Genomic DNA, 13,746 nt, shown 5'->3' on the forward strand with positions numbered 1-13,746 from the left:
TCAGAGCGATGCCTGTAGCTAAAGCTGCATCACACGGTTTAACATCCTGCTCTGCTGACACCCTGGAGGACTATATGGGTCATAGTGGTGCTGTGGGGAAATGCGAGCACATTTGCGCAGTTGTCGAGCACACCTGGCAGCTGGAGGCTCTGTTTTGTTCTAATCTTAAAAAAATAAAAAATATAAATAGCCCTCAGGATGCATTCATACAGTATACTACAGATTACTACACTCTGTTGCAGTTAGTAGTAAAAAAAAACAAAAACAAAACAAAACAGTATGTTGCATTAATGAAGGTTTATGAACATTTACCTTGCTAATACCACAACATGTGTAAGCACGTGCTGCGGTATTGTTTATGTACATTATGTACATTGGTTCGAGTTTCCAAGATAAAAGGAAAAGATCTTTTAAAAAATCTAGTTTGAAATTCTTGGAAATGTACTCTTTATACTCACATTGGTTTCATGTGGTTTTGAATTGAATGACTCTTAAAATGTCATTAAACAAAGAATATAGAACAATTTAAAACAAAGTAATTACAAGTAATGCAAATTATGTAATCTGATTATTTTTTTCTAGTATCTAGTATCTAGTAAAGTAATGCATTACTTTTAAATTTACAACAAAATGTCTGAGTTATTTTTTCAAACACGTAATGCAAGTTACTTTGTTTTCCCATTTATTGACTGACAGCTCTCTCCTGTCACCATGTTGAGAGAAATCAAGAGCAAGTGCAGAGATGTTGTGTGCGCTGTGTAAACATGATGGTTATTGAAGTTCCTTTTTTAAGAAGTAACACAATATTGAAAACATGCTCATCAGAACAGGTGTTTTCAAGTCCCTGAATGTGTGAAGTGTATTTTTTGAACCAATTAATAGATAGCGTAACGCCATTGACATGCACACTGCTGAAAGCAAAGTTGATAGCTTACATCTGTAACCTCTGGCCTGTGAAATAAGCTTTTAGCTGCTCTATTGATTGTGATTTTGATAGGTCTGTAAAGCGTTTATTAGCTACCATTTTGATGATTGGTGCATGAGCCATGGTGTCTCTGGTGGCCCATACTGTGCAGAATTTCTTCACTTATCACCTGTGCTGTCCTAGTTAGCTTTTACACCACCGTAAACAGCTTTTAAAGCTTTTTATTTTCTGGTAAAGCTGGAAATTGAGATTTAGCAGTCAGTTTGGCACTCAAACATTTGCAGCTGCCAAGCTCCAGCATTCGTTTGTATAACAATACTCTTAGTTAATGTGAGCTTTGTTCCTTCTTTGCATTTCAGGTTGACGGGGTTTCAACTTCCTGCCCCTATAGTCAGCACAGGACCCAGACTCACACTATGGCTGCTGTCAGACTACGCTGTAAGTGGCCAGGGCTTCAAAGCCGTGTACGAAGGTAAGAATCACATTTTAATCTTCTCTCTTAGTCTCAAGTCAGTTCACTACCGGGAACATGTTCAACCCCTCATCTTTCGAGCAAACCCTGTAATTATGTAAAGTGGACTCTTGCACTACCATGCATGCCATAAAAGTAGACTTTTATCTCACTTTATAGGCTAATTGCATTAATATGCACGGTCAATTTAAAGACTGAGAATCCGTGAACAGATTTCCTCTTGGTTCCATGCTGGCTTCTCGTCATATTTCTTTTGATGTGAGAGCTTTATGACCCAAAAAAGCAGCAATATTAATGCTCGCTTCAGAACGGCAGCAAAGAGAATGAATCTGCGCTAATTAGATTAATTATCTAATTGAAATTGTAGACTGATGGCAGGTGAATCAAGGCCTCTGGTAACTTTCGTTCATCTAGATCTGCATAATACTAATAGAAAATAATGGCTGATTCAGATTGAGAACATGAATGTGGTCTATATGGACATGTATTTATGGTTTTTCAAGTCTTTCTTTGCATGCATCAATTTGTCTGATGCTGCTTATGGTGGATAGTCAATGCGTTTGTTATGCAAAATGTGATAAAGCATTTCCAGTTTATAGATGGATGTCTAGAGTACCGTTGTAGGGCTTGACAATGCCAAAAATTCTGATTATATATTAATATGATTATTATAATAGTAGTAGTAATATAATAATAATTTGTTGTTATTGTTATCACCTGATCAAGAGATGCTTGTGTATAAAAGAACACAGTATCACGCTTCACTGTGAAACATGTAGCACATGTATTTATTCAGTTAAATTGCAGCCTTTGCGATTTGAAAATCGCACAAAGCCATATTGCAATTTCAGTTATATTTTAATTAATCATGCAGCCCTAGTCTAGAGAACAGTCTAAAGCCCTATTAGGACAGTAATTGTTTCTCAGGGGGATGTAAGGTATTTTGTCTAATTTTATTGCTGCCCGAATCCAGAATGTCAGTGTTTTTCTCTGACCACCCGCGTAAAAATCCCTGGCCGAATTACCTACTGTTTTTTGACAAACACCAAGGTTGTGTGTTAATTTAATTGCTCTCCAAATCCACATCTCTGAGTTTATAAGAAGAGATTAATACAAAATTCACTGTTTAAATAATTTTGGCCACTGCAGAGCACCGTATGATACAGCTTCGCTAATTTGCTACTCATTTATTATGGAAATTTTGGAAAGTATTTACAAAAACAATATTTCATCACCGTTCCACCACAGTGACAGGGAGATGTTAAGAACAAAAAGGAAAAAGAGAAGTACACAAGAGGGCACTTATTCAGCAACATAGCCTCTTATATACAATTAAATTAAAACATATAAACCAAGCAGCTGCATTAACTTATTTCTGATTCTGATCATTTAAGATAAAATGCTAGACAAAACCACTTCAACTATATATCGCGTATACTGTCTCTTACTGCTTTTAAACAGGAGATAAAAAATAAATAGGATATTGTTACATTAAATGTGAATTTATTCTCGTTATTCCAAGCATGTTCCTTTTTATTCACAGCAGACATTCATGCAATCGCGCACACTCCCACAAAACTCCTCCGTCGTGAATAAATCTCCATCTGAATGAATGAGTTTTATCACTGAGGTGCCTTACAAATTAACTTTTACAGACATCCACATGAGAAACAATTACCATCCGAATAGGGCTTATTTCTCATTAACAATATCTGTAGGGTCAGTGGATATTATTTGTATTACCTTAAATTTTTTGGATTGGCTTGGATCGCTTAGTGTGATAGCTCAACGACATATGATTAATTGCCTTTATGATGAAATTTAGTGTCCGTGTCACAGTTTTGCATTGATTGATTGTACAGTTCAACAAGCAACAATCGGAAAGGGGAAAAAAATAGCTAAACTACTGCTTTGTATTGTAACAAACAAACATGATAATGGCTGACAGAGCAGGTTAAGAGGACACAAACGTCCAGAGCCCTGAGCGATGACCTACACTTGTATGGATAGACTTTATCTCATCCATACGGATCAGACTAATTCAGTCTGGCACCGTAATTATGTGCCACTTCTTGTCACATGACCTTCTGGGGGTCTACTGAAACATTGTACAGGAGCAGAATTAAAGAGTGATGTATGTAGCACATGCCCCTGGCCTGACTTTCAGTAAAGACAGCAGAATAATGAGAAGCCCAGAGCTCTTATCAATAGCCCACAGCTAGACACTGAGCAGAATAGCGATTTCCTTTGTGACTTTCCTTCATAGGAGTGTGAAGCCATGCTCATCAAGAAGAACATTCGAATACAAAATCAACAGTTCTTACTGTAATGTAGAGCTTCATCCCTGAATGGGTTTGTTTTGCTGTAATAACTGGCTAACTGTATGTTATCCAGCTTATTACTTCATAAGTACTGACCAAATAGATAAATAAACTGATACAAGATCCATACAAGTCCATTTGGATAAAAGTGTCTACTAAATGAATGAATGTAAATCAATTGAGAAGAAATAGATGGGGAAGTGATACAATAGGACATGAGATCAGTTGCCTGGGACAACAAGCCTTTTGGTGTATTATTTTCCAATTTTATAGCATGCATTCTCATACAGCTCATTAGTTGTTACACTTTACAATGGACACACCATTTCCTCAAAGGAAGGTGACTAAATGAGCTCAGTATTTCCATTTCCAAGTGTGCGATTCTCCTCCTTCAATAAAACAAAAACAAAACCAAAAAACACTAATTTCAGCCGTGCTCTCTGCTCTTTTTGAAGGGGTGGAGCTGAGGGGGAAGGATAATGGTTATAAATGAGGGCTCTGCACCTTCATTTTGCATCTGGATTCTTCCTCCTTTATCTTCTAAGAAAAAAAGCCCCCCGGCGTGATGGTGAAACATTAGGGGCATTATGAGCAGTGCTATCAATTAACACTCTCAATCAAGCCTCAGTGCAGCTGCCACTCTCCGTTAAGGGAGCCACCCGTTTCACGAGCCCTGCAATTTTTTTCTCCGCTATTTCTGGTGAGAACCCATCTTGAACTAAAGGAAGAGCAATCTAGCTCTGTAATGAAAGTCTGTATGACAGTAAGAAACAATCTCCCTCTCAGATAGCTGAATAGATGACAGAAAATGAGTAAAAAAAAAAAAAAAAAACTGAATGGCATTAAGTCACTCATGGCTTATTTAATTTGTGGGATAGAAATGTTTAAATGCACATGCATGTTTGTTAATGGACATTATATAGCATTGTAATCTGCTATTGGTCTGCTGTTATTTAGGGCTGGATGAAATGGCTAAAAAAATTATGCCTCTGTATTTTATGTGCTGTATTAATTTTTAAATAGTTTTTTTTCACAGTAAAACAATTATAGCCAAACATCCATTGTTTCCAAGTAGATTCAAAATGTTTCATGCTAAAAGTAAGAGAAGAATAATAAAGTCATGTTTTTATTAAATTAACACAAGGATGAATATTTTTTTAAATATTTAAAATATATATCACTATGACAGTATATAGTAATAAATAGCAATATTGTATTTCTTTTTACTAAAATATTTTAAATTATAAAAACAAAACAAAAATCAAAACCCAAATAGTGACTTCTGTGTACATTTTACAAGGATAATGTCAAAGAAGCATGAGTGAGTTCTGAACCGATTCACTGTAATTTTGAAGGCTCTGTCCACACGAAAATGGGTGTTTTCCATTCGTCCACACGCAAACACAGTAACTGGTCACTGAAAACAAACATTTTTGAAAACTCTTGCCCGGGTGAAGATTTTTAGAAACCCCGGTTACAGTGTTGTCATGTAAACGGTGAAACCGGAGATTTTGGCTTGTGATGTCGGAACCTGAACAGGTAATAACCTTTTTTCCAGGCTTCTGATTGGCCATCATGGCTTTACGGTCAGGGTTATATTGCCACCTGTTGGTTTTGCATGCTCTTGACAGCGCTATAGCCTATAGCATGGTTTGTGCTTTCATGTGGACACGTGGAAAAACTCAGTTTATAAAAATACTTATGTATGTGTGGACTAGGCCTATTCATGGAGATTAATTTTGTTTAAATTATTATGATAGGCACAAATTACATAGTTTTTTTTCTCATCAAAAGCAAAATCATGACAAATGCATTGTCATCATTCCATATGTCGCCCAGCCCTATTTTTGTCAAGAGAAGAAATGGCCTCAAACAACTGTGCAATTATTTCATCTCAGCATGAGGTTGATTGCTTTTCAATAATACTTTGCTTTTATGCATTTCTATATCAAGATTTATATCTTAACTTAAGAGACTTCAAGGGATACGAATAGTCTGTTTAACCCGATTAACTGGAACAATATATAAGAGAACAAAGGGAAAATTATTTTAAGATAAGATACAGACATGAAAAGTTAGTACAAATTATACCGTCAATTTGCTCTTCAAAAGCATAACTGGAAATATAGTAATTTCTTTTTTTCTGTTGCTTGTGAGTTTGGTGTTTATCAGTCTGTTACAAACCAGTGATTCAAGCAACCTTTGAATAATTCTGAAGTTTTACTTGAGATTTTTTAGATTAAACAGCAGAACCTTTAATCAGCTTTAATCAGCAGTGCCGCTAACACAAATGTTTAATCAGCAGTGTTGTTTACAATGACCATTATTACAGCTTTCTTTGGAATAAAGCTGAACATTGCAGAGGTAAGCAGTGGTTTGTGTTGAGAGAGGTGTTTTTTGGGAGGGATATAGTGCACCGTTCTTGCGTTTGGGTCACAGCCAAGCAACTCCACGTAATTTAATGTTTAGCACGACACACCACTAATTAATAGCATTATTCTGAAAGTCACTGTGAATGGACCACTTAACTAAAACGCATCACTATGATGAATGTACTCACTGGTGTTTGCTGCTGGAGCTGGTAAAAGAACAGGCTTGTGCTTTAAATCCTGTGAACACACACAGACAAACACATTTCACAGTGATATACACTCAGCACCTGCGCACAGATGCACACACACACTCACATGCACTCTCTATTTCTCATCAAGCCCCCTATCTCATCATAATTCAAGCTTGATTCCCCCTCACCTCCCTGACAGGACTGAGATCATATCCACCATGAGAGAGTTTAACAGGGCTTACATGAAAGAGCCGTTTCAGCACTCTTCTCACCAACACACACACATGCACACATACATCTCTGCAGGCGGGAGTGGACTTTTTAAAGAGACCCCCTGCTTTTCTAATCGATATTTTCGCTGAATCAGAGAGAGTGTGGCCGTGCCCTCTGTGGGAGAATGCCGCTCCTTGTTGTCCTCTAAAAGCACACGTGTAGCGCTGCCGTAACACTCTTAAGTGGATTGGTGAGAGGTGTGAGATTAAATGTATATAGGAGCTGATGGGAACGCGGGATTTTGATCCTCGTATTGAGTAATCACCTAAACATGTTCTCCTCCTTGGCTAGAAACCTGTAGTTTGGAACATTAACCCATGCTTATTGAATATATTAGGCAGTGAAGAGGACAACATAGGTTTCTGGTACATAGCCCAATGTTTCCATTTTCTAGTTTTTCCTGCTTTCCCTTAGGTTCTTATAATATAATATAATATAATACAATACAATACAATACAATACAATACATACAATATAATATAATATAATATAATATAATATAATATAATATAATATAATATAATATAATATAATATAATATAATATAATATAATATAATATATATGTAATTGATGCAATTTTTTCTATCTATCTGTCTGTTGGTCGTTCTGTCTTTTGGTTGGTTGGTCGTTCTATCTGTCATTCCATCTGGCATTCTTTCTAACTATCTTTTGTTCTGTCTTTTGTTCTATTAATCTATAATTCTATCTACCATTCGGTCTGTTTGCCTGTTAGTCATTCTGTCCAACTGCCCTTCTGTCTGTCATTCTATGTATATGTCGTTATCCGTCTATGTGTCTGTCAGTCAGCCATTCTCTCTATTCTGTCTGTTGTTCTCTCTATTATTCTAGTATTCTATCTGTCTATCATTCCATGGTTTTATCCACCATTTTGTCTGCCTGTCTGTTAGTCTGTCTATCTATTGATCTCTGGTTCTGACTGCCGCTATCTATCTATTTTTCTATCGATTCATCTCTCTGTCTGTTGTTCTGTCTGTCAATCATTCTATTGTTCCGCCATTCTGTCTATCTGTATGTTTTTTTTTTATTTGTCTGTCGTTGTCTATTGTTTTTGTCTTTTGATTTGTCTGTCATTCTGTCTGTCATTCTATGGTTCTATCTGTTGTTCTGTCTGTCTGTAATTCTGTCTTAATATTAGGGCTGCTCCCTAATAGTCGACTAACTGTTAGTCGACTAGAAGAGGCTTAGTTGACCAAGATTTTATTAGTCACAGAGAAAAAAAAATCACAGGAAATGGTGAAGTCACGCAGTCTGTGATGAACAGATAGTTAACAGTCTATGTGGTAATTGCAGTACATCGGACAGGACATCCAAATGCTCGCCAAAGTGTTTGTGTGGAGTGTGAAAGCTAAATAGTGGTGCACTTGATGACAACAACATGGAGGCGCCGGTGCGATCACTTGTAAATACTCCTTCATTTTTGGTCATACAGATAAGAGTAATACATCTTTTGAATCTATGAAGAGTCTACTTTTATTTGTGTGCACTTTTGTAAAGTCATGATTGCAAACAGGGTGTGAACTGAGCATGCCAAAAAAAAAAAGACCCGAAAACTTGCCTTACAGACATAAAAAAAAAATTATATCTATAGAAAGCGAAATGTCTATTTTTAACTGAATCAACTCAAATGGAAAAACATATATTCTTAGGTTATGTAATGCATATGAAACATGCATATAAGCACGTCCACTACTATGGAGATGACAAATCAGCATCGTTAACTTCATCTCTGCAGCCGAAAATACAGAAAACTCTAGTTTAACAATGAATTATTATAATGTTAAAGCAGTCTCCTTGCTGTTTTTTCCCAATGCATTTATAATCATTACTTCTGCTGGTGTGCTGTGGGAAGCTTTATGTGTGCGCCTGAGCATTGATTACGCTATATAGGCATTAAAGGCTTATTATTTTGATGTATATGGCTTATTAATAAACGCGCGATTAGTCGACTAATTGCGTAAAAAGAACTACTACTAGGGCTGCACGATTTATCACCAAAAAATCGCACGTGATATGGCAAAGGCTGCGATTATTTAATGCGTGGCTTGTCAGAGCTGTACGGCTCTGTGATCAGTAGTAAATGCTTCTCCATCTGAAAGCCAGAGGGCGTTCTTGTGCAGAAAATCAAAATATGCCCTGCAGCAGAAGAATAACACGCATCATATCGCTGTAGCTGAATAAACAGAAGATTGAAACGCTTTGATTAATTAAACATGACTAATAAACGCACGACTGACTTATTCTGTGTAAGAAGCCACATCCTCTCACAGAAGGACGCTCAACTGTCGTTATGAAGTGAGTTTTTTATGTAAAAACATGTTATTAAAGGTTGTCTTTTGTTGGACAAGATGTTAATAAATGCTTCTCGTGTTTGAAAAGAAGTTTGACGCATGTTGCTTTTTCAAATTTACATTATAAGCAACTCAAACTCGCAGTGGTTTCAGATGGATTAGCATTTGGAGCCATACTTCATTGACAAGCTGTGCAAAAAAAAAATCACAACCTTTGCGATTTCATAATCGCACTAAGAATCACGTTTAAGCGATAATCGCATTCAAGTTCAATGTTATTTTACGTATCGTGTGATATATCGTGCAGCCCTACCTACTACTAGTCCTACTTAATATTAAATTAGTTTGAAAGTTGGAATGATGGCCCGTTATGTTATGTTGGTTATGTTGGCCTGTCTGTCATCTTAAAATTTAAAATAGATTGAAGTCTCTGTACTCTGCCTTTCAGAGTAGATAGATGTTCTGTGGGGTTGCTAGGATATCCTGGGTGGTTGCTAAGTTGTTGCTATGCAGTTGCTGGGGTGTTGTTATATGGTTGCTAGGGTGTTCTCTAGGTGACCTGCCGTGACATCCATTCCACATACAGACATTTCCACCTCTATTATTAAAGGGTTATTAAAGGGTTAGTTCACCCAAAAATGAATTTATTACTCACCCTCATGCCACTCCACACCCGTAAGAACCTTCGTTAATCTTCGGAACACAAATTAAGATATTCTATTTGAAATCCGATGGCTCAGTGAGGCCTCCATAGCCAGCAATGACATTTCCTCTCTCAAGATCCATTAATGTACTAAAACCATATTTAAATTAGTTCATGTGTGTAACGTTATTATATTATATTATATTATATTATATTATATTATATTATATTATATTATATTATATTATATTATATTATATTATATTATATTATTATATTATATTATATTATATTATATTATAAAGCGATGATAATATTTTTGGTGCCCCCCAAAAAACAAAATAACGACTTATTTAGTGATGGCAGATTTCAAAATATGAATCTTTATGGATCTTGACAAAGGAAATGTCATTGCTCCCTATGCAGGCCTCACGGAGCCATCGGATTTCAACTAAAATATCTTAATTTGTGTTCTGAAGAGTAATGAAGGTCTTATGGGTGTGGAACGGCATGAGGGTAAGTAATAAATAACAGAATTTTAATTTTTGGGTGAACTAACCCTTTAAAGGTGCCCTAGAACCCTTTTCACAAGATGTAATATAAGTCTAAGGTGTCCCCTGAATGTGTCTGTGAAGTTTCAGCTCAAAATACCCCATAGATTTTTTATTAATCAATTTTTTAACTGCCTATTTTGGGGCATAATTAACAATGCGCTGATTCTGTGCGTGTCCCTTTTAAATGCTCGCGCTCCCCGCCCCCAAGCTCGCAACTCTATAATACATTGCATAAACAAAGTTCACACAGCTAATATAACCCTCAAAATGGATCTTTACAAAGTGTTCGTCATGCAGCATATCAGATCATGTAAGTATAGTATTTATTTGGATGTTTACATTTGATTCTGAATGAGTTTGATAGTAGCCTATGCTGCGGCTAACGGGGCTAAAGCTAACATTACACACTGTTGGAGAGTTTTATAAAGAATTAAGTTGTATTTATGAATTATACAGACTGCAGGTGTTTAAAAATGAAAATAACGACATGGCTCTGATCTTCGTGGATACAGTAAGAAACAATGGTAACTTTAACCACATTTAACAGTACATTGCAACATACTAACAAAACATTTAGAAAGACAATTTACAAATATCACTAAAAATATCATGTTATCATGGATCATGTCAGTTATTATCGCTCCATCTGCCATTTTTGCCATTTGTCCTTTCTTGCTTAAAGTCTGTTGATTCGGCTGTGCAGCTCGAGATGTTAATACTGCCTTGTCTAATGCCTTGAACATGGGCTGGCATATGCAAAAGTTGGGGGCGTACATATTAATGATCCCGACTGTTGCATCACAGTCAGTGTTATGTTGAGATTTGCCTGTTATTCAGTGGTCTTTTGCACAAATCAAATTTACATAAGAAGGAGGAAACAATGGTGTTTGAGACTCACTGCATGTCATTTCCATGTACAGAACTCTAATTATTTAATTATGCCGAGGTAAATTCAGTTTTCAATTCTAGCGCACCTTTCACAGACACTCAAATGTCTTTTGACACTTTGTCCCATTCAGTGTCATTGCTTTGATAATTTGGCATTTCTTTCTAATGTTAGCAAATTGTTGTTTTTGTTGCTCCTAAACTTACACTGAAATCTTTGATTTTAAATATAGCCAAAGTAATATTAATAAAACAACTTGTCTTCTCTATGTAGAAATAATAGACCTACTCTTACAAGCACAGAGACATTTAGAGTCCATTGATGTGTTTAATAAATGGTGTCTTGACTTGGTGCCCTGGATATTGACATTTTGTTATTTATTTTTAATTATTTTTAAACAGTATAAATTATCCAGATTACAAAGGCTACCTCTGTTAACATGTATGCTGACATATTGAATGACCCCATTTCTTTTCTTTTCTTTCTTTATCTCTCTGTCTCCATTTGTAAAAGTGGCAAAATACAAATGTTAAATGTTATTTTAAACATTCTTGCAAATTTGCTCTGGGAAAAGCACTACTGGTGCGTGGGCGCGTGATGAGCTTCACAGGCGTAGGCGTGATACTGAGGCATTCTGATGTCACTTGTCAGTGTTTACACCGTGTTTGCCCCACTCTTACGTATCCTATGATGAGTATGCTTTTCATAAGCGTGACAGAAACACAATTAAGCGCTCCTTTAGTGCTTTTCAACTCAAACAAATGGGTTTGAAAACCGACCCGCACCCACTCAGGCACTATGTCATGCTATTGTCGCTGAGCCAGTCATTAAAACATTTACCCCAATAATCAGCGTGCAGATGTCATTTTTGAGAGACCACTGAACCGTTGGTACTGGAATTGAGGCAGACTCTCCACCCATTCCTCATTCACCATCATCTGCTTAGCCGATTCATGTCCTTTCTTTCTCTCTCACTGCTGTTTATTTTCATTCAAATGGTTTGTTCTGCATGACTGACAGAAAGATAACAAATGGGTTTATGCGTGGCTAATTTCGAATCCTCCAAATAAAAATGAAATGACATGGACTTGAGGTGGATTTTACTGTTGTTGAATAAATACATTTTCTATCCCATGAGTTTCACAGTGGCTACATTTACATGCAACCAAATAATCTGTGAGTAATCGGCTCAATCAGAATGAAAATCCTTCATGTAAACACCTTAATCGATTGAGTTCGATCTGAATTGTAAGGGGTGGTTTATTCCTTTTTTTAATCCGATCGATAGGACTTGTAAACACTTGATTGGATTCAAGACCAAAACTGGAAAGCACTCCTAATGTGCAATAACGTAAAAATGGCATAGTGACGTATGATGTGTGGATCTATCGTTCCATCCATCCATTGTTCCTTCCATCCATCCATTGACGTATGATGCATGGAACAAGCTGTTGTAGTTGTTGAACAAAGTGTCCTGAATTACTGTCCATCCATCCATTAAATTTTAATTTCTGCCATTTATCATTTGTTGGCCGTAATGTGAAAATAATAATCGGCTTCTTTCAGAATTGAAATGGCAATTGTAATGTCAATGCCTCTCTACTCTCTAAGTCACAACACCAGAAAAGACTATCAGGGAGAGATCTTCTGTGTATGGCAGTGTACTTAGCAAAAAAAGAAAAAGAAAAAAGAAAAGGAAATAAATAAAAAATTACCCTTACAGAACGCCACTGATAGGGGTGTATTTAACGCAAGCGTGTAAGTGTGTATATGTGTAGGCAGAAAATCCTTTCTCCCGACCCCCCATTGTTGCAGCAGATGTGTGCATGTCATTCAATGTAATTTTCATTACAATTTAAAATGAGAAGATTTATAAAAAAAAATGACACATTTGTTACATTGAAAATGTTTGGATTGTTCTAACTGAGATGGGAGTTGCACTATTTGCCTGATCTTTCCATCTGTTGTTTCAGTTATTCTCTATTCATTCCTTTCCTCTTGTGAAAATGTCATGGGAATATTACGTGTTCAGTTCATGACAATTTAACGCATGGTTTGTGAATTGCCCAGCAGATTCAATTATCAGCCTCACTTTAATTGTAGTATTTAGCACTTTGCCAATAGGAAAATGTGTACTAGTAAATATACAACATTCAGCAGACCACACAGTTGTATGTCTTGATACCATGAGCATTAATTGATTTTTCAGTTAAATGTGGGATAGACTGATGCTGTATGCGGCGTACAAGAAGTGCACTTATGGGATGTGCACCTTTTACCTCTGGATTTTGATTCAATTTGAATTGAAGTTGTAGAATTGTATTTGAAATTTGAAGTCACTTCTGAATTTTGTCCAACCCTGGTGCTGATGCTCCCCTCTCTCTTTCTTTCTCTTTTTCTCTTTAATATTCACCCTCTTTCCTCTCAGCCTCACACCTTTTTGTTGCTCTCCTGTTTGAATTTTGGAGAGTGAAACAGAATAAACTTCAGTGAAGGTGATTATTAAGAGGATCTATTAGGAGACCCCAGCACTGCATTAGTCTCAGATGTACGTAATGTCCTCTCGTCCGCTAAGAGCACCCATAACTATTTTGATGGCCTGTGATGAGTTTTGTATCTTCTGAAGTGCATGGTCCTCTGATATCCAAAGTGCCAAAAATGCCTGTACCTAAATAAACAAAGCACATAATGGCACGGCCTACTTTGGCTCTTCACTTTTGGTCCCCATGGCAACACTTTGAAATGTCTGAATGCTTGGACATCTTCTATCTCTCTCTATTTTGGTGCAATTTCCTTTA

General features: G+C 36.5%; 1 protein-coding gene across 4 annotated transcripts in view; it reads left to right on the forward strand.

The window, feature by feature from the left end:
• Window positions 1–13,746, forward strand: part of csmd2 (CUB and Sushi multiple domains 2) — a 343,711-nt gene that overhangs the window by 49,589 nt on the left and 280,376 nt on the right. For all 4 annotated transcript variants that reach the window (XM_067411157.1, XM_067411158.1, XM_067411159.1 and 1 more), the window contains exon 3: window positions 1,285–1,397. In XM_067411157.1, coding sequence (XP_067267258.1) covers window positions 1,285–1,397 — 113 coding nt within the window. The remainder of the gene's footprint in view (window positions 1–1,284; window positions 1,398–13,746) is intronic.

The sequence above is a fragment of the Chanodichthys erythropterus genome, chromosome 15 (assembly GCF_024489055.1).
Source record: "Chanodichthys erythropterus isolate Z2021 chromosome 15, ASM2448905v1, whole genome shotgun sequence".
NCBI lineage: Eukaryota > Metazoa > Chordata > Actinopteri > Cypriniformes > Xenocyprididae > Chanodichthys > Chanodichthys erythropterus.